Source organism: Aphis gossypii, chromosome 3, assembly GCF_020184175.1.
Source record: "Aphis gossypii isolate Hap1 chromosome 3, ASM2018417v2, whole genome shotgun sequence".
Lineage (NCBI taxonomy): Eukaryota > Metazoa > Arthropoda > Insecta > Hemiptera > Aphididae > Aphis > Aphis gossypii.
The window spans coordinates 39216240-39243953 of record NC_065532.1 but is presented as its reverse complement, the minus strand read 5'-3'; the positions used below and the strand labels follow the sequence as shown (position 1 = coordinate 39243953).

The 27714-nt window shown below is 27.5% G+C and overlaps 4 protein-coding genes across 9 annotated transcripts; 2 read left to right on the top strand and 2 right to left on the bottom strand.

Moving 5' to 3' along the window:
* Positions 1 to 16663, bottom strand: LOC114121540 (reticulon-1-A). Of its 4 annotated transcripts, none has more exons than XM_027983942.2 (6): positions 15835 to 16663; positions 11876 to 11911; positions 1818 to 2025; positions 1530 to 1738; positions 1352 to 1457; positions 1 to 847 (listed from the first exon to the last, which is right to left on the bottom strand). In XM_027983942.2, exons 1-6 carry the CDS (start codon positions 16418 to 16420, stop codon positions 790 to 792), a joined length of 1203 nt encoding a protein of 400 aa, XP_027839743.2. In that variant the 5' UTR covers positions 16421 to 16663; the 3' UTR covers positions 1 to 789. The 4 variants fall into 4 exon arrangements, with proteins under 4 accessions (XP_027839743.2, XP_027839744.2, XP_027839746.1 ...); XM_027983943.2 differs by lacking the exon at positions 15835 to 16663 and adding an exon at positions 12394 to 12490; XM_027983945.2 differs by lacking the exons at positions 11876 to 11911; positions 15835 to 16663 and adding an exon at positions 9829 to 10393.
* On the top strand, positions 13709 to 21743 carry LOC114121539 (serine palmitoyltransferase 2). 3 transcript variants are annotated; one of them, XM_027983939.2, is made up of 10 exons: positions 13709 to 13874; positions 17454 to 17612; positions 17741 to 17902; positions 17960 to 18114; positions 18193 to 18557; positions 19250 to 19413; positions 19931 to 20092; positions 20186 to 20448; positions 20531 to 20660; positions 21596 to 21743. In XM_027983939.2, the coding sequence occupies exons 2-10, from the start codon at positions 17550 to 17552 to the stop codon at positions 21692 to 21694; spliced, it is 1563 nt and encodes a 520-aa protein (XP_027839740.1). In that variant the 5' UTR covers positions 13709 to 13874; positions 17454 to 17549; the 3' UTR covers positions 21695 to 21743. The 3 variants fall into 3 exon arrangements, with proteins under 3 accessions (XP_027839740.1, XP_050060650.1, XP_027839742.1); XM_050204693.1 differs by lacking the exon at positions 13709 to 13874 and adding an exon at positions 16772 to 16906; XM_027983941.2 differs by lacking the exon at positions 13709 to 13874 and adding an exon at positions 17133 to 17350.
* A 141-nt stretch (positions 21744 to 21884) lies between these two features.
* Positions 21885 to 23678, bottom strand: LOC114121492 (cyclin N-terminal domain-containing protein 1-like; the record flags this gene model as incomplete). Its single annotated transcript, XM_027983869.2, has 5 exons — positions 21885 to 22614; positions 22718 to 22902; positions 22970 to 23080; positions 23234 to 23387; positions 23473 to 23678. Coding segments are annotated over 5 exons (861 nt in total), but the record flags the coding sequence as incomplete, so codon positions are not given.
* A 1654-nt stretch (positions 23679 to 25332) lies between these two features.
* Positions 25333 to 27667, top strand: LOC114121501 (UDP-sugar transporter UST74c). The gene is made up of 3 exons (XM_027983883.2): positions 25333 to 25784; positions 25883 to 26615; positions 26681 to 27667. Exons 2-3 carry the CDS (start codon positions 25930 to 25932, stop codon positions 26988 to 26990), a joined length of 996 nt encoding a protein of 331 aa, XP_027839684.2. The 5' UTR covers positions 25333 to 25784; positions 25883 to 25929; the 3' UTR covers positions 26991 to 27667.
* Positions 27668 to 27714: the final 47 nt, after the last annotated feature.

The following is a 27714-nucleotide window of genomic DNA, read 5'->3' as shown; positions in this document are numbered from 1 at the left end:
TGACATTGAAAAAAAACCATTAGTATATTGCGTTGATTGATGATTTGATGGTATTGCCTGTTTATATAATTTATTTTATAAAAGTGAACAGCTGTTACAACTATTTTGTCTTAAGGAAAAAAAAATGACAGTGTATGCTTATAACTTGTAACAATACAATGTAAAAACTTTTACATATTTAATGATATAAATATATATTATACATAGCTAAATTCAATATTATCCGTTTGAGTTATAAAATAATTGTTAAACCTATCTATTAATTTATGTATAGAAATAAGAAACTAGAACAAAATCTATATAAAAAAGAAAAAAACTTTAACACTTTCTCAACAGAGTAAATATATTATAAGTATACAAAAACAAATAGCATTGTTTAAAAGTTAAGCTAGCTTGCTTTGCTATATTATAATATATAGCATGAGGAATAAAAATGTAGGTAAAATTTGAGGAGGGGCAGAATAATAAAATGAGCAAAAGCTGAACCAGGCTGAAAATAAAAATGAAATAACTCACAAACCTTTACACAATTACATTATGTGGTGAAATTTATGTCGAGAGACGTTCTACACATATTTTCCCGTAATATAATATAAATTATTTAAAAAACGGGAACAATGAGTATTTTAATAATAGTATAAATGTTTAACTTTACTGGGACGACATGGTCTAAATACATATATATATATATAAATATATATTAAAAAATGAAAAAAAAATGTTGGCCTAAAATTGTAATCATTGACCACAAGAATTGATGGACTTTAATAGGAAAACAAATAAGGGAGTTTATTCTTTCTTCTTGGTCTCTGGATTCTTTTTTCCGATTGGAATAGCAGCTCGAACTCTGCAATAAAATTATAACAATAATTAAAACACAACATCAATTAGTGATATTAAAATTATTTAATTATGCCTTCAACACGTCTTGTATTTCTTATTTTGAAAATATATAAAATGTACTTTAATTATATTTTACAATATAAGAAGTATATATATATATCTGTATAAATTTCAAGTGTTTTTTTTTTTTTTTTTTGGAGAAAAGAAGATTATATTTTGATTTTATAACGAGTTATAATTTTATTGTTATACAATATATAATGAAATATTGATTTCAAAACGTTCAATAAATATATTTTTTAATTAATACATTGATGAAAACCAACAAGAGAACATAAATAATGGTCTTGATAATAGATGTTGAAATAAAAATGTTAATATATTAATAAGACTAACAAAATTAAATATTTATTTCTTTATTCCCTCAGGAATAAATACAGATACAATCTTTATTAGTGATTTGTACATTATAAAGTAAAGCATAAAAACCAAAACCAAAAAACCTTACTTGTTAGTTAATTCAGCAATTTTGCTTCTAACTACTTCAATATTTTGATCAATTTGAGTCTTATTGTTCTCATAAACTTTGGGTAATGTAAACAGAGCAATAAATCCTAAACAAAAAAAAAGAATTTATTAAAGAATTTATCTATAAATATAAAAGAATTTAATTTTTTTTAAAGTACCAATGATTATGAGTGTAAGGCCGTTGAACAAAGCGCCAACGTATGTCAACACCCAAAGAATACCAAAGAATTTGGCTGAGTCGACTAAGTCTTCAGCGAGTAACAAACGACGAAGTTCAACCAATACAGCATTAATGTGTACAACAGCTAATTTGCTTAGTTCTTCAGCTTTTTCTTGTGGTAGCCTGATGTCCAAGTCAAGATATTCTCTATAAAATACAAACAAATAAATAAAATACACAATTCATGATTAATATTGTTAATCTGTTTTTGGAATGAACGACTTACTGGAATGGATGACTTTCATTAGTTTTATTGACTGTCTGTAGAGCAGTTTTGTACAGACGTAAAAGAATGCATCCAGATTGAATGAACATAGCCAGATAAGCGACTACGCTAATTAGTGACATATATGCAAATGACAGCAATACAACTAATGTAGCACCAAAAACGATGCCCGATGATACTGGATCTCTCCAATATACCAATGCTTCAACTATAAACAAATTCAAAACAAGCAATTAATATATTACTATAATATAATACTTATAATACTAATATCATTATAATAGTTGAAATTGTTCACTATAATATATAGTGACTATATGATAAGTGATCAAATGATGTAATTTGTGAGTTGTGACATTCCTACCATCCTACCTACTGTATAAACATTAAATGCCCATAAATCGGCATAATGTCACATAATATTGTTATTATTAAGAAAAAAATTTTAACTTTTCAAAATGTGCATACCCTACCTACTTGGGGCCTGTTCGCTTGCTGTACTTCAAGTTTTCATGCAATATTATATACATATTAACCAAGTAGTAAAACGATAAAAAAAAAAAAATTAAAAATTAACAATACTCGAATTTCATTTAAATAGGTCAATTTTTTACTTGATTTCAAAATATATTTTCATTCAATTACTTATACCAAGGAAAATACGATTAAAAGTACTTAAACTCATAACTTAATATAAATATTTTTTTAATAGATCTATAACAGCCAACAGGTAGATAAGTCTTTAAAAGACATCGCAGTAAAAAAACTAAGGTTAAACCGCTAATGAGTTTACTAAACTCGGACGTCAGACCAGTACAATATTAATGGTCTCACTAATTTTCGTCGTGCAACGTCAAAATGATAAGATTAATATTATGTCCACCCTATTTTTACTAACGGACAAATTCGAAAACATTTGTATAATAATCGGTTTGACGTTAAGTATGGATGTGGGTGGGCTGGGTTTGGACGGGTTGGCTTGGATCTGCGAACGTCGACACATTTCGTCGATTCCACATCACCACCACCGGAACCACACCACCACCACCACCATCATCACTACCAACCGCGGCCGGGAGAGACGGCGGCGTTTCGGTTGAGCAATTACCAGTGTAACTGTAAAAACTAAAAAATCGCAGATTCAAACATGTACGGCAAATAATCTTCGAGCGAACTCGTTTCGGATTGCCGGAGGGGGAAGAAAGCCAGAGGGGAAACGAAGGACCGTGTAACAAGTCGAAACGGCCACGTTACCGAAATGTAAAAATCATAAAAAAAAAAAACAGGAAACGCAAAGACAACGAATAATCAAAAAACTAAAGAGAATTGGAACGACGGTCTTCGCGTTTCGTCGTCGTAGTAGTTTGTAATACGACACCGAAAGTCGCAAAGATTCCCAAAACGAGCGTTCGGGTCGAGGATGACCATATGCGAGCGAAGCGCCACGCACGTCCCTCCGGAACGTAGCGACGAACACGTACCTGGTCCCCTCTCGGGCAACGGGGCGGCGGGAGCGGAATAGCTGCTGTTCGACCTGCTGTTGTACTTCTTATTAGGCGCCATTGCGGTGGGTCGGCGAAGGAACGGGTGCGAAACGAATTACGGGGTTGCCTCGTCTGAGGGATATAATAACAACGAGGTAGACAACGGACGTCGTCTACGCGCGTCTTTCTGCTGTATTTGAATATCGTAAAAAATAAAACGAATATTATACGGCCTGTCGTACGACGACACTGAACTGCTGCAGAAAATACACCGAACGACTACTACACACTACTGAGCGCACACGTCTCAACGAACACGCACTGACGAATGATCTTTGTCGGAGGCCCCAGCGCCGCAGACACGCACCACAGTGGCGGCTACGACGGCAAGACGACGAATTCCACGTTGCAGCAGCCCCCCCACCCGTCGAAAAAACGATGTCCGCCGTGACAGCAGCTGTGCACCGCCACCGTCGTCCCACCTACGTAGTCGTAGTCGTCGTCGTCGTACGTACAACAATAACCGTCGCTGCCGCCGACTACATAGTTCCACATGTGCGTGTCGGGTCCGCCACGACAGCGGACGTGTACGTGGTACACGCGGCGTCCGATAATTCCACAATAATAATATTGTCTCTATGGGCCCGCGATTTATTTCGTAGCACACGGGACAGGTGTTTGACACTTTACTGTAAACATTCGTACGACGTAGTAGATCGGTCTCGGACGCGGCAACAAAATAATTGGATTTAAAAAAATCGGTCACGATACGTGTTTGAAACGTATACATACGATTTTCGAGTGTACCTACGACGATAAAAAAGGCGACATAATTGTCACGTAATGTTTACGGACGCGAGTCGTATATTACGGGATTATAACGACCAACACTCGACGGTAGTGTTGTTGTGTAGATAAAACATTTGACATTGAACCGTTTATTGTTTACGTTGTTACTAACATTTATGGTACACGCCGACGACGCGTAATAAGCGTCGTCGTCGTAAGCCCGCTTCAACCCCGAACCTTGTTTAAAAACGTTATACGATTGACACATTTTTTCGAGCATCGTTGTTTTTTCTACGGTGCGCACAGTAAGAGTCACTCCGACGATTAGTATTGTCCGATTGATTTACGATTTATAAAAACACTATACGGTCATCTTATGTTCTGGGTCAACATTGAGTTGTCTGAAGTACCTACCTATTGTACTGTACTATATTCAACATCTATTATGAAATTAGAAATTCAAAGTTCCATAGTCTACTAGAACCGTGTAGTTATTAAACTCGAATGCTTTAAATTTGTACTTTCTGCATTATAAACTATACGTACAAAGACTCGGGGAAATGTATGTATATCTGAGTATATCATACCCTTGAAGTAGTATTGAAGTAAACTCTGGAGTTTATTATCTCCTAACATGAGAAGACAATAACTTAGTCTAAGAGCAAACCGGAACGGCTAAGTCCCTTTTAATATCGTCTCCATAAAACCTTTAAACTTAAACTGCAAGGGGTTTTTATTTTTTATTTTTTAGTAAACGTTGTAATGGACGGAACAAAAATCTCTTCTAGATGATCCAAAATAAGAGATTTTTAACTAAAAGTTAATATAAAAACATAGTTGAGGTAAATTTCAGTTAAGCATTATTGTAGATTAAAATATAATAGTCAATGCCAAAATGACAAAAAGAATACAACACAATTAGTATATCTCTCTAATACTAATATTCATTACAACTTACACAATTACATAATTTTTATTTCGAATTTGATTTAACCCGTAAACTATTCAATGAATATTTTTAGAACGCTGTTTAAGTCACTAAGCTTATTACACATAATAATGGTTCATTGTTCAAAATTATTTTTAACATTTAAAACAAGACGTATCTATTTACATAATGAAAGCACAGTTAATTTTTTTTTACAATATAGTTTAATGCTTTTGTGATGAAAAAATTAAGCTTATGATTGATTACATGAACATGTCTGATTAAATTAAGCAATTGAGAATTGAAACCACTAGTTATTTATTTAGAATAATTCATAAGTAAGACTATTTACATTTTTAAACATCTAAACTTAAGATCCTTAAATATTCTTTACTGTTCATTTAAATATTATTAATGTAAAAAGGTATAAAAAATATCTAGATGTGATGCAGGTATGTTAATTGTTATAAAAGTAGAATGATAAAATAGATGGGTAAAATTAAAAATTAAATACAAATGATCCACCTTACATTCCATATCACTAAACACTACTATAATAAAAATGTCTGTAAAAATGCATTTACATTAAAAACAATTATAATAGATAAAAAAACTGAATACAATGAAGTTTATTTAATTTTATTTTTCAATAGATTCAAATACATTTCATTGTATTAAATAATTTTAAATTTTCATAATTTAATGCCATCTTATTAAAAGATTTACGTGACTTCTTATTTTTCGAAAAAAAAAATGAAGTAATAAATCACGTAATGTAACTATTACATAAAATATGGATCAAAAATGACATTTTGAAATATTTCATCATAGAAATCATGGTCATTTGAATCTCTATGCATATACATTTAAAAATATTGTTAAAAATAGAAACTAGGGTCATCGCCTGGAAGAGTCAAGCTAACATTAATAATGGCTACAAAATCTAGCTCATCAAAGCATAAAACATTACCTGTTCCAAATGTATTTTATACTACGTCACTACGATTTTACACAATTAATTATTATATATAATATAGATTATAGATAGTAGGTACATACTACATTATACATATATAATGAATTTAGTATTAGTTTATAAACGAATTTAAATATGAATCAAGATAGTAAAAAAAATGCATTCAAAATTTTGTTTATAATAAGTATTGGTATAAGAGTTAATAAATATCTTTACTCATTAGTTAATAAGCTCGTGTAATATTAAATTTGAAAATTATTACATCCTAAAACAGTAAAAAACGAATCACTGATGGTAAATAAATAAATTTCTTCCCTAATTTCTTTAATAGTTTTTGTTAAGTTTTTCTTTTACGTTCGAAAAAATTACTGAGATAATTAAAAATTAATCTAAACAAATACCTTAATAAACTAACAATAGATTTCTTTAAGAATTTCTTTAAACAAGGAAACTGAAATTAATGAAAGTGGCAAGATAGGTAGGTATATCGAAAAGAAATAAAAATCTATAGTCGATATGTTATTACGTATCATTCATAATGTAAAACCATATTGAATTATTAAAAATTAAGTAGGAAACTGAATCCATTTGAAAAAAAATCATATAATATAATTTCAATTACATTTTCATACTTTAACGAAGTCGAGATAAACTTTGACAAGTAATTAGTGACAAATTAGGTTATCTAATAATATCAATATAATAAAACGCGTAACTAATCAGCATTCAATAAATTATTCAGTGTTATGGTTATCTAATAAGTAATAACCTTTTGGAATAAAAGAAATATTAAGAATCTAGTTGGTACTTAAGAGGGGGGAAGGTCAAAAACTAAAAACTAAATAATTCCTTGTATTTTCAAAAATAGTCGGGGAAAAATGAAAAACAAAATTAGGAAATAAATAATTTTTATTTTTTTTTAATTTAAAAGGAAACAGAAAAATAAATTCTATTTAGTAAATTGTATATTATAGACTATAGTATATACTACATAACTAATATTCATTTTTCTAATTTTCACAAGTAGAATCATAAAATATAAATTGTAGTTTAACAATCAAATAGTAAAAATTAATTTTACCATTTATTAATTATTAATTATATATAATAAATCGATAATAATTAAATAATCATTTAAAAATCTATTGAAACGTCTTCAGAATATTTACCTATTGATTAAATAAAAATCCGCGTATAGATGTCGAGTAGCTTGTAATTGAGTATGATAAGTTAATATTATGATTAAATTTAAATTAAATATTCTGCAATACGATTAAAAACGTTTATGAGCAATGAAAATTTAAATGAGAGCACCTCTTATAAACTTAAAATACATAAATTGTTTTAAATTTGAGTAGATAAAAAAAAATATATTTTTTTTTTTGGTCTATTGTTTGAGATTAAACAACCAAACATATTTTATACAATAAGCTGAGTTGATTACAAGGTTTTTACTTCGGCTAAGAAATTTGGAATTAAGATAGAATAAGGGTATAAATAGATCAAATCACATATCTTTTGGGCGATTACCGAGCATTGGTTTGGTAAGATTTTTTACTTCATTATTATTAGGTATTAGATGGTCAACTGGTCAAGTAATACCCTGTGGAAAAAAGAAAAGGTTTCGATCTTAATTCGTCACCGAGCCATTTATTTACTATTTCCCTGATACACAACTGAAAATTGAAATATATGTTCAGACATTACCGCTATGTTTCTGATTTGGTAACATTAATTTAATTGATATTGTTTAAAAAAATACGTGTCCGAAATTATTATAATTTAATTTATAATGAGAAACTGTTTATAACTATAGTTTATCTTAAAATATGTCATTAATAGTCTTAATAAAAAAAAAAACTATTTTAACTAAAACAACTACCTATTTTGAGTAAAATAAAATAATTATTTTTCATCGAGAACATAGAAGACAAAATGGCAATTAATTCTATGACCTATTAATTATGTAATTATATAAATAGGTAGTAAAATAAAATATTATATTAAATTATAAAACCACTATATATAGGGCGCACTCTATGTGATAAAATATACACTATGCTCACAATTGGGCATAAATTAACCGTTAATATTTGCCAGACGGCATACACAAATTTAGTTCAATTCAATAGCTATAATTTTCATTGATATTTCCTTAGGTAAACTACAATTTTATTTAATGATCCGTCGATTAGTTAATCGTAACCAACTTGTTATTACATATCTATGTTTAAATACAGCTAGAAAAACGTAGAAAATATTGCAGTTATAAACTGTAACTTACAATATATTATAATGTTGTTGCGTAACAACAGTGCCCGTGAAAAGTGGGTGGGAAGAAATACGATCCCATAGGTTGGAATGACGCAAGTCGTAAGAAAATTATGGGTCATACACAAACGTTTTGATAAAAATTAAATCTAACGTTTTTGAAATAAGGTACTAATAAAATGGGCAACAATGCGCAACACGCTTGGGGCGCCATGCTGCTTCTTTATTTTCTAACTATAACCATTCGGTATACTCTTTGGTCTCTTCGATCAAATCGATGTGTGAGAAATGTGAATTACTCATTGCTGTAAAAATAATCGATGATCCAAGAGTCTAAAAAACACACCTGTTGAATGTTGAACCATATATTATATATATATATAATATGTATCATATAGGAATTGTTATGAAACCAACTGGCAACTGCGTATCAATTATTACGAATGTTCATCACATTTACTATTTTCTTTAATTTGTTCATACATTAATATAAATTGGTTCTTATTAATCAATCACGTCTAACTGTATAAGCATAATTATATTATATAAAATATACTTAATTTAGTGCCACTTGTTCTAAACATCTTAAAATGCAATTATTATTATTTCTAAACATGTGGTAATATTAAAGGTTATGCATTACGTATATTATATTTGAACTAGATAATGTTTAATGTTTGTTATTTAAAATATGAAATAGGACAAAGTTTTTGTAAAAGACAAATAATCTTTATGATTTACTTATATCATTTAACTATTATATTGTGACTTCTGATGACATAATACGAAACAACATACTCTAGTCACTGGTCTCTCATTAAATATTATTTTCCTATTTTCGAAGCCATGCATATTATATATATATAGTTAATATTAACGAATAACAACTGATATAATATTAATACTTATAGAGTAATATATATTAATAAGCAATTTTATCTTAACTTAATATATAAGTCGTGTAATTACGGTGACCGAACACGATAAAAAAAAAATTGTAACCAATACGTATCCCATAATGTAATTTATATAATTCGTATTTCACACGGAAACTCGGGTAAGTAATTCTATTCAAATCGATGTATACGCTAGCTAGTAAACCAAATTATTTCCATTAATTGAGTTTGGACAGGCGACAAATCCGAAGGTTATATTATAATGAAAATAAAATAGTATACTGTTAAGTGTTAATAGTGTTTAGCGAAATAGCAACAACCTACGAATCAAATTTTTATCGATTGTAATGAAATTAGACGATAAACACTCGACTACCAGAGTTAAAATAATATGATAAAAACAACAATTTAAACTCGGTTTAAATCGAATTACTGACATTCGTATGAATAATAAAAAAAAAAAAAAGATTTAAAAATACAACTACGAGTTACTCCCTCTCGACCGTACAATATACATAATAATATCAAAAACGAACGCCTACGGAAGAGAAGAAAAAATAACCAAACGGTTGTTTCGCTCGCAAACTGGAGGAGCGCGTCATCGAGTCTTCAAATTATTTACGCGCGCGCGCGCGCGCGTGTGAATTACTGCACAACGAGTACTTACGTTTCTCCCTCTTGGAACCCATCGTGACTTTATTTTGGAAAAAAATGAATATCAATGAAAACGCACTAGGACGATTGCTTAACGGTTGGCGAAAAAAACAACAAAAAAACTGTTACAATCGTAGAGTTTCACCGCGCGGTCGCCGCTCTAGTGTTGGCGACACATATCCGGGGACGCACAAATCGTTTTCACGTACCTACGACAACGAATCTATTTTTACGGCTCGCGATCTAATTATACCGTTAAGCTAGAAAACGAGCGGATTTTTTTTTTTAACGCGGAGACCGGGCACTGCACGTAATATTGTAATAGACGTACGGCGACGACTGTTGCAGTGGTTGGCCGTAACAATGAATGACGACGACGACGTCGACGGCGGCGGCGGTGATTACGACGGAGGTAGAAAACGAACGGGCGAACGAACACGAGGAAAAATGACGATGACCGATGATGACGAAAATAATAATAAATACAGAAACTCACTGCGCTACAATATAATATCGAGCTTTGCGAATTGCGACGCAATAAAAACTAACGACGGAGAGTAGCCCAGCCTGCGTTCGGTTGTAGTACGATAATAATAATAATAATAATACGACGTTATTGGCGGCAAACGCGATCAATAGGACAAGGGAGCCCGCCGCAGGATATGGCGCCGAGGGGGTAAGGCGGCAGGACGAAGAGGCGAAAAAAAACCAGCTGACGACCCGTCGACAAAATATCTGGCCGATGCGACGGCGCGGAGTTTAGGGGGCGGAGAGTGTGAACCGCCGACAATAGAAGCAGCTGCAGCTGCTCGTGTGGCCTATAAATTATTATAGTACAACTCCTATGTACAGTGTGTTAGTGTGTATAGTCTTTAAATGTCATCCTATGACGAGTCTAAAACCGCCGCTACCACGATATTATAATATTTTTTTTATCATTATTATTATTCGGGTAGACGAGCGTGTCGCATACTCACATGCGTTTTCAATAATGTTTCATTACGCATTTAGCGTGACCGGTACACTCGACACGGTTACCGAACATCAACAAGGTTATATACGAGTTTCTAAGTCAATTGATAGCCTAACCCAACTCGACTGAGCGTACGAAGGTTATTTTTTTGGCCTGTAAACGAAGAATTCTGGGATGTAAGTCACACATTTGACATTCCATATTCCAACAATGGAGAGGTTCACACAAATTGTTAACAACCCTCAAGAGCTCGTTATAAGTATTGGGAGGTGGTAGCGAAAATGTAGAGGTCCAACCCCACACAATACACAAATCAACACATTCATAAAATTAGTACTAGACCGTATTTCCCAGTATTTTCTGGCCAACAAAATTCAGATACATTTTGTACGATATTATGCATTTATGCGCATATCATGGTGGCTTTTAATAGGTCGATAATAAATTTAGATTTGTGAATTAGAATTGCTTGGAAAAATAATAATAAATAGTACTCTAAGAAATGTATAAATTGATATACGGCCAAAATGAAATAATTCTTGGAAACTGTTTTGAAATTAAATCGAGTTTAACACAATTACATAATGTACAGAAAATGATTTTAAAATAACTATTAGCTATAGATGAAAAAATTTAAGTTATACCTATCAAAATAATATTAAATTTCTGAAATACACATGTAAAATAATACCACTATAATAATTTTTTCATCAGAATTTCTAAATAATAATACATAAATAATATACCTATAATTTTATAAAATAATATAAAATTGGTATTATCAGTCAGGATCGCCCAGATAAAGAGATTTCTTAGTCAATATGAAAAATATTATCTGAGGATACATTTTGCATTCTGTACATTACATTTTATAGAATTATAGATTCAAGAAATTCCGATTTTTTCACCATTACCATTACTAGGTACTTTACTTCATGTTTATTACTATAGATATTTAAAAAAAAAACCAAAATTAAGTTAATAAAACTAATGAAATTTAAAATAACTATAGCAAAAATAATACAATTATGATTAAAACTTGTTTATAATTTAAACCTAAAATACCTTTATTAATAATAAAACATACCTTTTGGTGGTAATTTCTCAGGATTAAACCATTTATCTGTAAAAAAAAAATATGTAATTTTATCAAAAATATTTTTTGAAATAGGTAATTATTATATTATATGTTTTTCACAAATTTTATAAGTTCTATGGTAGACTCAACAGAAAATTCATTTTTGTACTTAACACGTGTTTAGAAACATGTACCAAGTCGTATAACTATACCTAACTAGCAAACTAGCACATTCAATAGCTAGTATACAATTACACGTAAACAAGTTATTTGATCCAATTTATAGAGATACCTATACTGGCTACTTTTAATTATGACCTACCAATTATTGTAGGTCGTAGAGGACATGTTACACAAACATAATATATATATATATATATTATATAATGGATAGTATGAACATATACCGATAAACAGTAGTACAAAATAATTTATGATAGGTATTTAGTTGTGTTACTTTTAAAAATAATCCAAATAGTTAAAATATTAAGTTTAATAAAAATTTTAATATATAAATTATCACTCACTAAGCCAAATCATATTATTCAAAAAGTTTTTTACAGGAGGTGCTATGTCAATATTTTCTTCGTTTTCTGTATGGGAATTCATAATTTAAATAATAAAAATCTATCAATTATAAATTTAGTCACACTTAATGCACAAAAAACCAAAAGAATTAATTATTAAAAAATTATAAATAAAGTAGTAGTTATAGTCTGAAATTATTTCAAGTCAAATATATAATATAGTCTTGAGTTTATAACAAACTAATTTTTGAACAGTTAACAACGGAATACTACAAGCAACGACTATGAACAAAGATGAAAGAATAATGGATAATGATCGTAATTCGTAATGTTATATTATGGTATTGCATGCATTCGCAAGATAGAACCTGTCGTACAGGTAAATAATACTAAATACCCAATCCCCAAAAGATTATATTATATGAGTTCGGCCTGGCCAAGATTATTATTATAGTTATTATAAAATCGATAACATTCTCCCACATTGGAAGTTTATGGATATAAATAAACAAAAAAGTAAACAGAGAAATTAAAAGGACGTTCTACACTTCAACCAATAATAATTACATGATATCATAATGGACATAATGGGTTGTTTGATGTTTCCGTCTTACTGTAAAGTTAGAATTTGAAAGACTCTTGCAATATACAACATTTTAAGTTTAGAATAATACATAATTAAAATTATAATAAAAAATCTATAATATTATGTATAATATCTATTTTACTCATTAAAATGAATTAATCTATTATCTAGAGGCTTATTTCATTCAGTGCATCTTAAATTTTTTTTCCGTTCCTTATTATTATGGACCAAGTAATGAGCATTTTAAATGTATGGGTGATTGTTTGTTTTAAAGTCGACTGTTAAGTGATTAATAAGTCATATTTCCTTGTAGGGAAAAATGTTTTTTTTTTAATATTTAAAATAAATATTAAATTGTAACAGCAATTGGATTTTTTCAAAATAACATGCATGTTAATTAAGTGTTACTATATAAACTATCGTAGGCTAATCAAGCTATAATGTCTGATACTAAAAATATGTACTTGTTATTATATACACAAATACGGACAAATGCATAACGCATACTACACAATATTAATGTTTATAATGATAGTTCTTAATGTATAATATAAAACAATGATCAATTTATAATAAATACAATACATTATTTTTTATTTGTAATTAATAATACACAAAAGACAAATACCTACTTATTGATTCACAAAAACACTAGATGTCAAACGTCAATAAAGATATTATGCAATCATTTGAATATTCAAAACTTAATAATAATGATAGCATCATTCTATACTATGCAATATTCTTAATACAATATGAGTAGACAACTAGTGCCAAGTGATCTTTTGTATCTTAGTACCGACTTCTCCACGTTTTATATTATACATATTCGTATTAAGTGACTTAGTTAGGAGAATCGTATTTTATCTTGAAAGTTATAAAATTAAACTTATAAGTAAGTAATTCAATATTATATTTGTATTTGAGTTAAAATGTAAAATTACTTATAAGTATTTAACTAATACAAATACCTAGTTATTTGTAGATTTAGTGATCAGTATTTAGTAAAATTTCATCAAATTTATATAAGTATTAATTATTCCATTATTCTGCCTACTGGTTTGGCTGCTTAATTAAATGTATAAAATACTTATGCTAATTGAAAATAAAAAACATAAAATATAAAACTTGGTAAATAATTTATAAATTTATATAGATATATAGTATGCTTGTAGATAAGTTAGATATTATTCTGAAATTGATTAACTAAATGGTACAAGAAAAAAATTCATGAGTAGGGTAAGAATGGTAAGACAAAATTTAAATTCTTAATTCCAAATGACTAAAATCTTGCTTATACTCCTAGTAACAAATTTACCATTTTAATATTAGAAAAACAAAAATCAATTAAATTGTAAAATATATATTTAAATATGCATTAAAAAATAAATGGTATAATATTTTTACTCTAATAATAAACTACAATAAAAGTTTAGTTATATTTAATTTAAAATAAATGTCTGCGTCATTTGAGAGGCATTACAATTTATGATTCAATAACTCATTATAATAGAATAGAAAGATCAAAAGATTATAGGTTATTGGTCAATATTGAAATATTCTATAAAATCCAAGTTAATATTTCCAGGCGGCAGTTATAATATTTAATAATACTAGTAAGAATATCAATCAATTATACAGTCATCAGATATTTTTGTATCAATAATATATTTATATATTATATTAATACTAAATTTGATTTAAATATCAATTAAAGTCCATATACCTATTAATAGTTTAGACAATATGGAAACTAATTTCATAATGATAATCACTCATCACCATGTATTAGTTTTTTGAAGTTAATCCGTCTTATATTATTTATGATTCAGTAGTTATATATGGGTGTCCATTGAGGGGGAGGGGCACAAGACTAGAAACTTAACCCCCTTGGAAAATAATATTAATTTATAATTTAATAAATAAATATTACCATGTTATTATTAGCTAATAACTAAGTTATCATAAAATAAATTGTTTAATTACATAAAGATGAAATTAATCAAACGAAGAAGTGTATAGTCCTTATTTACTAATATCGAATAATACATTTGATTAGGTATATTTTATTTTCTATTGTTTTTTTGATTTTTTCATACCCATTAAAATGTATTTTAATTAACTAAAATATACCAATATAATAATATAATTATACATAATACCATATAATTATAACATATTTATATTTATACATTGAAATAATATTACACCTTTATTTAGCTTATTTTTTTAACCCCATTCCCCCACCCCAAATGTATAGACTATAATGGGTCATTACTATAATATAAGTGTTGTATGAGTAAAAGGCTTTTCTATGTATAAGTTTCAAAAAGTTAAATACCCTAAAGTAGTATAAAAATCCTATATAAGTAAATATCCTATTGCAGAAATTAAAAAAGTTTATAAAAATGATAATACACATACATTTTTCTAGGTATATATTTTAAACGAGACTTAGTAACAACTTTCAAAGGTAATAAATACATTTTTTTGCTACTTTCCCAGTATAGTTTTATACCTACTAACCAATAAAGATATTGTTACAAATACCTATATAAAATATAAAATAAGTTTTTTAAAAATATACTTATATAAAAGTATGACAACCTAACTTAAGTTAGACTAAAAATAATGATCATATTATTGTGTAATATAATATAAATAAAAATGTAGAGTTCACTTTATTCTAATCAATTTTTAAACATGTCTAAGTACCTAATTGAAAAATATAAAAGTTAATTTAGTAGGAAAGTTAGAAAGGCTAATGTACCCCTTTAATTCCATTTTACCACAAAAAAAAGTATTTTATGATTAAAATTATTATCAATGATCATATCAAAATTTCTTAATCTTACCTAATCCAATTCTACAAAATAGTTCATCAGGTCCAATCTTTATGTCACATACATCCCCTTCATCAGAATCTTTTTTAGTTGATACTTTTGGAATGACTTCTGGAATATCTGTAACTTTTACTTTAGATTGTACAGTATCCACAGGTTCATTTTCTTGAATGATCACTGTTTTAGTAATATCTGTAATCATGGATTCAGGTTTTTCAGAAGACACTAGTTCTTCTACCTTTGAAGATTCTACTTGAGGAAGAGTTCTAAATTCCTCGTTTTTTTTATAATTCACTTTATCATCCTCAAATAAATTATCTTTCTCTTCATCAGATTTATTTGTATCTTCAGCTTCTTCCTGAACATCATGAACAGTTTTAGATTCCTGATCAATTACTTCATAAGTATTTTCAATTGAAGGTGATTTTTCAGCATTAATTACTTTCTCTGTTAGAATACTAAGGTCATCATCAATAGCATTTTCATATTTGTGTTTTAACTCTTCAGACACCGCTCCATCATCTGTGTCCGAGAAAATAGTCTTCTGATCGTTTTCTGTTACTTCGGTTTCTAAATCTAATAATTTCTGATTTTCCATCGTATAAATTTCGTCAGATGTATTGTGCACAATTAAAGCAGGTTTTTAAATAATAAGATAGTGTGCAGTCTTTAGGCTAATTATTTATAAATCTACAAAGGAACTATGAATTAATACTGAGTATTTAATTTTTGGTATAAAAGTAAGACTAGATAAATTGCGTAAAATTTTGTATATAAAATATCAAAAACTGTCTATACACCCTACAAACCCTACGTTCATGCGATATACCAGCTGATATGATAACTGAGCAGCGGACAATCAATAAGTAGTTTGAAACCAAGCTCGTTCAAGACTGCAATGCACTATGCAGGATTACAACTGTCAAAAATTATTTTACTGGTCACAAAAATGAAAAAAAATATAAAAATTGTAGAATGATACATTTTTATTTTTTTATATTAAAGTTTAAAACAACAATTAATAATCAATTTCTCAGTGACTGAGTTAATAATTACAAATGTTTATAATTATACCATATTTATCGTAAGTTTATAGTGCATATTATTAAATATTAATTAATAAAGATCTTTATTATTATTTACCCATAATAAAAATATGTTTAGAATTTAGAATTTTTCATTTACGGCTAACCTGCATAAAATGAATCGTTATTATTTGAATTTGATTATAACGTTATCACAATCCTTAAAATTGATAAACACAATAATTACGAAATAATTTATAATTATTAATTATAGAGTAATTAATTACTCAATTGAAATAAGTGGTCATGAAAGCCTATAATTTATATTTTGTAGTATGTTATATGAAAAAAAAATACTAGATACTAACTATTATAGTTCAAAACTTCAAAATGCCAGTGCCATATAAATTATGTTCGTAGTTCATAATTCATATTTCATTTTCAATTTTGATTTAGATTTCTGTCATAAATTTAAAATGATAATTATTTAAAACTATAAAAAGGTATTAACTCTTTTTAAATTAATAATTTAGGAAGATTAGGATACAAATCCAGTATATAAACTAGAATGTCTAATGTGTAATATTTTATTATTATATTTTTCAGTTTAATTCCCAAAACTATCAGTCTAATGCTTTAAGTGCATACAATCAATTTGAACTTATAATTAAAAGAAGTGTACACTCAGTGCGGTAAAATATAATGGGGCCAGTATTAAAAAAATCATACCTTAATTATCCAAAATTAAAAGGATCTCTAGAAAAGGTAAAACATAATATCTTAGTTTCATTTATTCATCATTTTAAAATCATTTTAACCTTTTAAAATAAAATAATTTAGATAAATTAAGAAAAACATTCCATATATATAATATTATAATTTATTTATTTCAGAAAGTAACTCATGACGATTTAAATACTATGAAAGAATCATATGAGAAAATGCCATTATATATATCAATTATGGCATCTTTAGGATTTTATTTTTTGATTTTTATTGGACTTATTAATCATATCATTTTCACTCCCAAAGTAGCTACTGAAAAAAATCGAAAGGTAAAAATGAATTTATTAGTATATTTTGTTATAATTATTATACATTAATAAATTTAGGGGTATCCACCACTGTACAATACATTTGATAGCATATTTTTGAGGTATGTATTTCGGAGAGTTAAAGACTGTTTTAATCGAGTAGTTTGTGGTGTACCAGGTGCAGAAATTGATATCATTGATAGAGTAACTCATGACAGTTGTTGGTCATTCGAGTAAGAATATTTTATCATTATTTATTTATTACTAGGTACTATTGTTTAAATAAGTAATAAAAATTAAACATATTTCAGGCATCTGGAAACAAAATCTACTTTTTTGAATTTAGGTTCGTATAACTATTTAGGTTTTGCTCAAAATGAAGGTCCATGTGCAGAAAATACTAAGGAGATAATAAAGGAATACGGTTGGGCAATTAGTAGTTCACGTCAGGAACTTGGAACCAACAATCTTCATTTAGAACTCGAACAACTAACAGCTGAATTCTTAGGTGTTGAGGATGCTATAGTATTTGGTATGGGATTTGCCACTAATGCTCTGAATTTACCTGCTATTATAAATTCTGAGTGCTTAGTACTAAGTGATGAGTATAATCATGCATCTGTTATTTTGGGGATACGACTGTCAGGAGCCACATCTGTAGTATACAAACATAATGGTATTTTTTATTAAATATTTATAAAACTAATAGTTTAAAAACATTATTTGATTATCAACATATTTAACATATACTTGATCAAAACTTTGCCAGGTTATGATTTGGTTTCTATTTGAACCTGACTGTCTGTGATGTTTCAAATAGTTCCAAGTTATGAAAATTATAAAACATGACAAAATATTTATAAATTATAAAAATTCTTAAGAGGACGCTATCCATACATTTGTTGTCTCCGTCTTACACACACCTGACATAGCAAAATTTCATTCACTAGTTTCAATAGTGTGCTTTTAATTTTTATATTAGATTAAATTGACCTATTATCAAACTTTTAGGTAAGAACATTATCTGTGCTTAAGTGTTGGCGGTTTTTCAATTTTTTCAAGCATACTATGAGCAAGTATGCAGTAAAATATCAGTAATATCACAATTAAAAATGCTCATATCTCGCTTGAAAATTAAACTATAGAATAGAAGCCAACGCTTAAGCACAGATAATGTTATTATCTAAATACTGTATAATTAGTCAAAATATCAAAATTAATAGCACACTATTAAAACTTGTGTACAAAATTTTGCTATGTCAGGGGTGTGTAAGATGGAGACAACAAATGCATGGGTAGCATCCTCTTAAAAGCTAATACCTATATTATAAATAATAATAAATATTTTGTTTTAACTTTTTTTTTTAGATATTAAACATTTAGAAGAATTAGTACGACAAAATATTGTTTCTGGTCAACCAAAAACCCAAAAACCTTGGGAAAAAATATTTATTGTGACTGAAGGCATTTTTAGCATGGAAGGATCAATTACAAACCTTCCAGGCATAATTGCAATTAAAAAAAAATATAAAGTATTTATCAGTTATCTTCAATATTATAATTGGACATCGTACCCACATGTTCAGTCTTAATCTTCCTAACATACTTCAAAAATTTGAGTTCAGCAAATTTCATTTTATTCTGTTTGCTTTAATTGTAGAGTAAATTTTAATTATTATTCAACTTACAGGTAAGAATATTATCTAGGGCATCATGTAGGCTTTTATTGATATTTTAATTTTAAACTGAGTTATAACTGTAAAATATTTTAACTTCAATGTTTATAACACATTTTAAAATTGAAATATCAATAAAAGCCTGATGTCCGTGATGTCCAGAATAATGTTCTTATTTTTTAGATTATAGGTTTGATTATAGGCCAATTAACTCTAATATTGGAGCTAACAGCATAAATTGGATTTTTCTGAATGCAAATTTGCTATATTATAATAGTAAGACGGATACATAACACATGGGTAGAATGTCTTCTTAAATACATTTTATCTTTTCATATTTTTAACTAATAAAAATTAAAATTAAAATTTTTAGATTTATTTATATGTTGATGAAGCTCATAGTGTTGGAGCTTTAGGACCAAAGGGTCGAGGTGTATTTGATTATTATAACTGTAATCCAAAAGATGTTGATATATTAATGGGCACATTTAGTAAATCATTTGGTTCTGCTGGAGGATATATAGCTGGCAGTAAAGTATATATAAAATATCATTTTTGTTTACATTAATTACTAATATTTGATGTTCACATCAATATTAATTAATTTCTGTTTTGATGACTGTTAAAGGTATTAATTGACTATTTGAGAGTTAATAGTCATGCTTCATGTTATGCTACTTCTATGGCTCCACCTGTTGCTCAAATAGTTATAACATCTATGTCAATGATAATGGGAAAAAAACACGGGGAAGAAGGTAGAAAACGAATTATCCAACTTGCAAGTAATGTCAAATATTTCCGAAGGAAACTTAAGGCCTTAGGTTGTGTAGTTTATGGAAATGATGACTCTCCTGTTATTCCCATGTTGGTGTATATGATAGCCAAAGTTGGGTAAGTATAATTATTCTGTCATTTTTGACAAAATATTAATATGTTTCATGTATAACTATACTGTTGTTTTAATTTGTTTTAGGGCAACAGTTAGAGAGTTCAATAAATTTAATATAGCTACGGTTGGCGTTGGTTTTCCAGCTACTCCATTACTTGAAGGAAGAATTCGTTTTTGTATGTCAGCTGCTTTGTCTAAGGAACAACTTGATGAAGTAATTATAATATATTAAATGTGATATGTATGCATACTTTAATACAAAGAGCAGTGTTTATGCAATCAGGTGTAAACTACATAAAATAAAGGTCAATTAACAAAACATTTTGTGACAAATTGAAAATGTATAGATTATTTATAATATTTTAAAATATTGAAAATACGTTAGAAGTATTAATTAATTAATTTTAAATAGAGTAATTAAGGCACATTTTTAGCAGCAAATATATTTTAGGCATTTTGTAACATTCCAGCAACCCAGCTTATATGCAATTAGTTTAATTGTATATTTTTTCCTTGATATTTCTTACAGCTAAACTGAAACTTTAATTGTTTTAATGTTAACAAGTGTGTGCAATTTTATTTCTCATTATATTTGAATAATTAATACATTTTTCTTTAGAACATATTTCTATTAAATTAGTATTTTGAGTACCTTTTTAAAAATTTTTATCTATTCTTTCTTTTTTTTTTTTAATTTTATTGAATTCTGTTCAGTGAAAATCAAGTACAATGTCTTCGATCATAGATAAAACAAGAAATCTAAATCTATTTATAATTTTAGTTCTTAATTATTATATTTACTTATTTGTATTTAAGTTTTTTTCTGATTCCTAAAAATACAAAAATATAATTATAAAAAATGTTTTTAATTTGCACAATTGAAACTTGAAAGCTAAAAATTAATAATTGACTTTAAATCTGAACAGTATATTTAATAGATAGAAAATATTAGTAATAACTACATTATACTAACCAAAATACTCAGTTAATGATGTAAAAAGTGTGTAAAAATATTTAAAATAATATTATTAAAACTATTATAATTTAGTACTATATTAAATATTTAAATTTTATTATATTTATAAATTAAAATTTTAAATAATATGAATTATACATTAATTATTAAAGTATACTTATTTTTGTTTATAGGTTCTTGAAGTTACAGAAAAAGTAATGAATAAATTGGGTTTGTGTTATTCTAGAAAACCTAAATCTAATGAAGAAATACTATATGAGAACCCATATTAATTTAATGATCACTCTTTTTATTTTTGTTTAATAAAGTTACCTAATTTACTGTTGAGTACAATTAATATATTGAATATATAAACTATAATAATGCATAATAGTTAGGAACAAGTGTGACTATAAGGCATGATTTAACATGTAATTTATTCTGTTATTTTATGAGTATTAACATTCATAATTATCGTTTAATATAACACAAAATAATTAAAAAATTATTTGTATTCATATTTTAAATTTTTAAAAATATGATATTTAAATCAACATTGTTTTAATAATACTGAGTAAAAATTATATTACTTATTTTGATGAAAACAATTTGTTGGTGATAAGTTTTTACAAAATATCATTTATAATTTTAGAAGTAATTAAAATAAAATTATAAAGAAATAACAAATTATAATGACATAATTATTAATATGGTAGTTTATATTGTAATGTATTTAATAAAATGCAAACATGAATTCTAAAATATTTTTTTAATATAATACATACGTATTACTATGTAACAGGCAATGTACTATGTTTATTATAAATATTTGTTTTATAATCAAATAAAATGTAAAACAAATCAAAATATTGTAGCTTAAAAAAACCATTAATCATATATTATATAATTAATGAAATTGAGCAATTTAAATATTAGTTATGATTTAGATACATATAACATAAAAAAAAAAAATGATTAAATACCATGCACATAATTGTTAATGTTAAATTATGAACCACTGCTAATTGAGTTAATGATAGAAATTAGAACTGTTGAAATTGTTAACAAATCGTCAATAGACTTGTCACATAAAGTTGATAGATACAAACATAATTCTTCATTTGTTTTATCAGTTGAATTTAATATGTAAAAAGCTGTGACAACTGCTGCTGCTGTAGTTGTTTTGTCATACTCAACGTCTAGTAGTTCTAATCTAATAATAGCAAAAGCAAGTATCTATAGTTGAATTTATAGCATACAATTAAATATTTTAATAATTATAATAATAAAGTTTAAAGTCTTATATTTTTATTTACTTTTCACTGTAAGTACAAATTTTATAACCTGTCTTTTGATTCTGTAACCGATCATAAAGCTCTTGGTGATAAATATAAACAAAATCTGTTAGCAATAAGCATGTAGAATACAGACTATCTGTAGTAATAAATGGGATCACATCAATGAAATATTCAACCAACATGAATATAGATGGTTCATTCAACTAAATCAAAATAATAGTACTAATAAATTTAGATTAATTTTCATTGCAATATAATTTAAAATTTAACCTTAAAACCAACTATGCGCAAGACTTCAGTTTCTGAATAACGAATATTTTTTTTTGTATACATATGCCCAGTTCGCTGTAGTATAGCTTCGATATCTTTAAATTTAATATCCTGTGCATTAATATGAAAATTGTTACTAAACTTAAAAACCTACTTATTATCTTAGGTATCAAAATTATTGTAAAATATATAGTTCTTTAATATAAATTTGAGAATAAATATTTAAAGTTTAAACTATGAATATAATTGTTGTATATAAATTACCACAGATTGTTGAGCATACTTGGACAGCAATAGCATGCACGATATAATTCGTAGACAAGATTGTTTCTTACTCTGTTTCAAAATTTTTAGCCACTCATTCGAATGATTGTTATAATATTTCTTGTGTTTGTAAATGAAATATTCAGATAAAAATCTAAAAGTTTTATTTAGATAACTAATACATTAAAATGTTATTAAAATAAATTCATATTTTTGGTTTATAAGTAGGTAAATATTACCTATCATATAACTCAACACATTGGTACTTGACAGTGTTATCCACTCCAAGTTCATTAGCAAGATTAAATATAAATTCGACAACTTTTGGTGAAAACGATCTGTATGGGTAAGTGCCATTAAAATAAAATGTTTTAAAATTTTGAATGCTTTTCTTGTACAATTTAAGCCATTCAACAACATATGTTTCTAAATAATTATATATTTGTTAGTTGTTTTGTAATCAATTATTAATGTATTAAAAATAAACTACAGCATTACTTTCGTTGTATTCATTATCGATTTTCATCTTGATTTGGTACAATAGTATTGGAATATATTTTACATTAAAATTAAATCTAAAATTTTTTTGTAAAATTTTAGTGTTTCTGTCTAAATAGTATAAATTATTTATTATGAATGTTTATTATACTATTAAAGTTTATAAGTAGGTACTAATATGAAACACATTTTTAAATTGAACCTCTGAATGCTATTGAAAAATTAAGATAAATTAGTTATTATTTGTTTAAAAGCATATTTTTACTTAATATTTTTTACTTTATATCATTATACCCATAACAAATCGATCTTCTATAATAGACACAAATTCCCAGTCTGAACTCTGAAGTCTCCACTCTTTTTCATCGGTTTTATTTTAAGATACTAATTTTTATTCCTTGGCAGTATCGCGAAGTAATGTCAACAGGTAACCACAGTTTTCCTCTCTACATTTATCCAAGAAGATATTCAAAGAATATTTTTACCATGACATTTTATCATGATTTTTCCCATGTCGGCCTATTGTCAGCCCCATGAAAATGAACTACAAATTACAATTTGTTTAAATATATAAATTATATTGTAAGGTAGGTATTGATTAAAAATCATAACACAATTAGAGAATACTAAAGCATCAATATTACTACTAATCCAAACTCATATATAAAAAGTAATTTCAGGTAAAGAGGTATTAATGTATTATGAATTTACGCGAAAAGAAGTATAGTTTTTGTAAGCATTTCGGTGATTGAACTTCGGACTTTCCTACATGTTTGCCAAAACCGAATAATAAGACATTAATAAAAGCACAAATTATATGAAGATTTATATTTTATAATTTATGGTATAACTGTATAAGTAATAAGTACATATGTACGGAAGTCGGAAATTGATAAAAACTACAGTTATAGTTTTCAACATGACAACACACAAGGAAAAAATATTTGTGCCTTTCGAGTTAAAACATTTGACGTTCACCTTGTCGTTTTTTCCTAGATTCAGTACCTACCTATAAAAGGACATAATATATAATAAACTGTTCTAACTGTATAACTAAACTTCGCCTTTAAAAAATGAACAAATTCAAAATATAGTACCATATTGACGTATCTCGGTGTTAGTGTAGGTACTTTCATAGAAAATCGACATTGGTATACCTTGCTTTAGGTTGAGATCGACAATCCACTCGTGGTAATATAGTATTAGATCTATTTTTAAATGTGGTTTAAATATCTCTCTAAACTATATTGAGTTTTTTAAACTGTGAATCTCGAGACGTTTTTTGAATTAATGAGTATTTTTTGTTATTGTTTTTACACTACTCTTTTAGTCTTAATTTAAAACCATAAATCCTGATAGATTTTGGATTTGTGTCGCATTACTAAAAATATGGAAACCACTGCCACGTATTCTGTGCCACTGCTATTATTAAATTTTATTATAGTCTAGTACCCATTTTTGTACAGATAAAATGTAATATTAATTATTATTATAGTTACAAGAACGGGCTACAAAATATTTACGATGGTTACAAGTTAGTAGTTACAAACAATATAAACCTACGACAGCAGCAGTACAGCACATCCTACGTCTTCATTTCTTCAAAGGTTTTTTTCTTCATAAAAACGTTGGTGCGACTGCCCGGTTGAAGATAAGTTATCAGTTATCTATTTGACACCATTTCAATACAATTTTATTATATCGTTACACTGTTAGGGTTCAGAATATAAAATATCTGAATAAAAAATTATAATGTCTAATGTCCATTCAGCACATTTCCTGTTGATTAAATAGTTGTCTGTGATCGGGTTTGTAAGAGGAAAACATAGTTTATGTGATAACTATGGACATCACGATAATACTTTAATATTGGAAGTGTCGATTAGTCAGAATTCTACTTACACAAATGACATCATAACTGATCCTAGGAAATGAAAATGAAATATCTTCATTTCTCAGTGAACGAAGGGAATCATTCAATCATCATATGATTCCTACAAACGATTTTAATTTCTGTTTCACGATGCAAACAGTATCCAAACTACCTATTAAGGTAAAATCAAAATATAGCATTAATACCTTTATATACATACATACATAATAGATGAATTTTCCAGTATATACTCACTTTTCATATTTTGTTTTCCTTAGTGTATAGTCATCATGTGATAGTCAGTTGGGACGTGTAGACTTACAAAATGGTAGACACAAACATCAAGAATGAAGAAACTCTAGTCGAAGACTCTTCAATAATTACGTCGTTTACAAAAATCAGTACGGCACTTTTCTATGCCGCTGCATCTATGTTAATCACTGTAGTAAATAAATCTGTACTAACCAGTTATGGGTTTCCGTCCTTCCAGTTTCTAGCCATTTGCCAAATGTTTATGACAATTTTTGTACTATTTACAGCCAAGAGTCTTGGAAAACTAAAATTCCCTGATTTAAATAAACACACGTTTAAAGATACGTTTCCAATGCCTCTTATATATTTGGGTAATATGGAATTTGGTTTAGGTGGCACCAAGGAATTAAGCTTGCCAATGTTCACTATGTTAAGACGTTTCTCCATACTGATAACCATGTTAGGTGAATACTATTTGCTCAACATTAGGCCCAAGTTTTCTGTCAAAATATCAGTTGGCATGATGGTGTCTGGTGCCATTATAGCAGCAAGTAACGACCTAGGATTCAATTTAAACGGATACATGTTTGTACTGTTTAATGATTTCCTGACTGCTGCCAATGGAGTATTTACAAAGAAAAAATTAAACTCCAAAAAAGAAATGGGCAAATATGGACTTATGTACTATTCATCTTTGTTCATGATACCACCTGCTTTAATATTGTTATTTTTTTCGGGCGATCTAGATAAAATATACAGGTATAAAATTAGACATAATATTTTATTAAAAACATACATATCATTAAAATTTTGTTTGTTTTCAGATTCAGTTATTGGTTGCATGTACCATTTTTAATTCAAATTTTCATCTCATCCATAATGGGCTTTATTTTAAATTACAGCATAATGCTGTGTACTCAATACAATTCAGCTCTGACAACAACAATAATCGGATGTCTTAAAAATATATTTGTTACCTATATGGGCATGTTTATTGGTGGTGACTATGTGTACACGTTGAATAATTTCATTGGTATCAACATCAGTGTTATAGGTAGTCTGTTTTATACTTATGTTACATTCAGACCATCCACACCATCTCAAAATAAATTCCCAAATACTCTAAATGTATAAAACTCTGTTCTATGCAATACTGTCTGAATTATATCAAATTAAATTTATTAATTATAATTTATAACATTGGCGTGCGTAGAGGGGATGCCGAGTATGTCATGGCATCTCTGCAGGGCCAGCTGATTTTTATTCTTTACATTTTAGCTTAATATAATTGATAAACCTAATTGTAAACAAAAATCAGTTAAATAAAATTCACTGATAAGCTTACATTTTTATGGGTTTAAGAATTTATACCTTTTTGACTGAAGATTAGAACTATAACAAAATACCACATAATAACTCTACTTACACATATTTAGGTACTTTTGTTTTGTGAATTTTGTAATTATGTGAAAATTATTTGAAACAATTTTCATTTATGCCTTTTTAAAGGGAGTTAAAAATATATTTAGCTATTTTGTAATGTATTGGCATCCCCTATGAAAAAAGTCTGCGCCCACCTATGATTTATAATACTAGTTACCCTTATATTATTGTATTTTATTTTACATTGTGTATTTTACTTAACGAGAACAATATATTTGTTACCTTTTAATTATTGTTGGTAATAAATTGTAAAATTTTATTGAATTATGTTTAAACTAGAATTTATGTGATTAGACTTATTATACATTTATATGAATATATTTGTTTATAAATAAAAAAAATTATAGATTTTTAATTGTTATCTAATACCTGAATAAAACATTTTATGTAAACTACATGTAATCTGGTTTACTAG

Bases quoted from the DNA above. Each gene is read 5' to 3' on its own strand.
- LOC114121540 (XM_027983942.2), bottom strand. From the start codon at position 16,420: ATGGAAAATCAGAAATTATTAGATTTAGAAACCGAAGTAACAGAAAAC. The intron at 2,026-11,875 runs GTATGTTTTATT...ATTTGTTTATAG, and splicing joins TGAGAAATTACCACCAAAAG to TTGAAGCATTGGTATATTGG. The intron at 1,739-1,817 runs GTAAGTCGTTCA...TGTATTTTATAG, and splicing joins AATGAAAGTCATCCATTCCA to AGAATATCTTGACTTGGACA.
- LOC114121539 (XM_027983939.2), top strand. From the start codon at position 17,550: ATGGGGCCAGTATTAAAAAAATCATACCTTAATTATCCAAAATTAAAA. The intron at 20,093-20,185 runs GTATATATAAAA...TGACTGTTAAAG, and splicing joins GATATATAGCTGGCAGTAAA to GTATTAATTGACTATTTGAG. The intron at 20,449-20,530 runs GTAAGTATAATT...AATTTGTTTTAG, and splicing joins TATATGATAGCCAAAGTTGG to GGCAACAGTTAGAGAGTTCA.
- LOC114121501 (XM_027983883.2), top strand. From the start codon at position 25,930: ATGGTAGACACAAACATCAAGAATGAAGAAACTCTAGTCGAAGACTCT. The intron at 26,616-26,680 runs GTATAAAATTAG...GTTTGTTTTCAG, and splicing joins GATCTAGATAAAATATACAG to ATTCAGTTATTGGTTGCATG.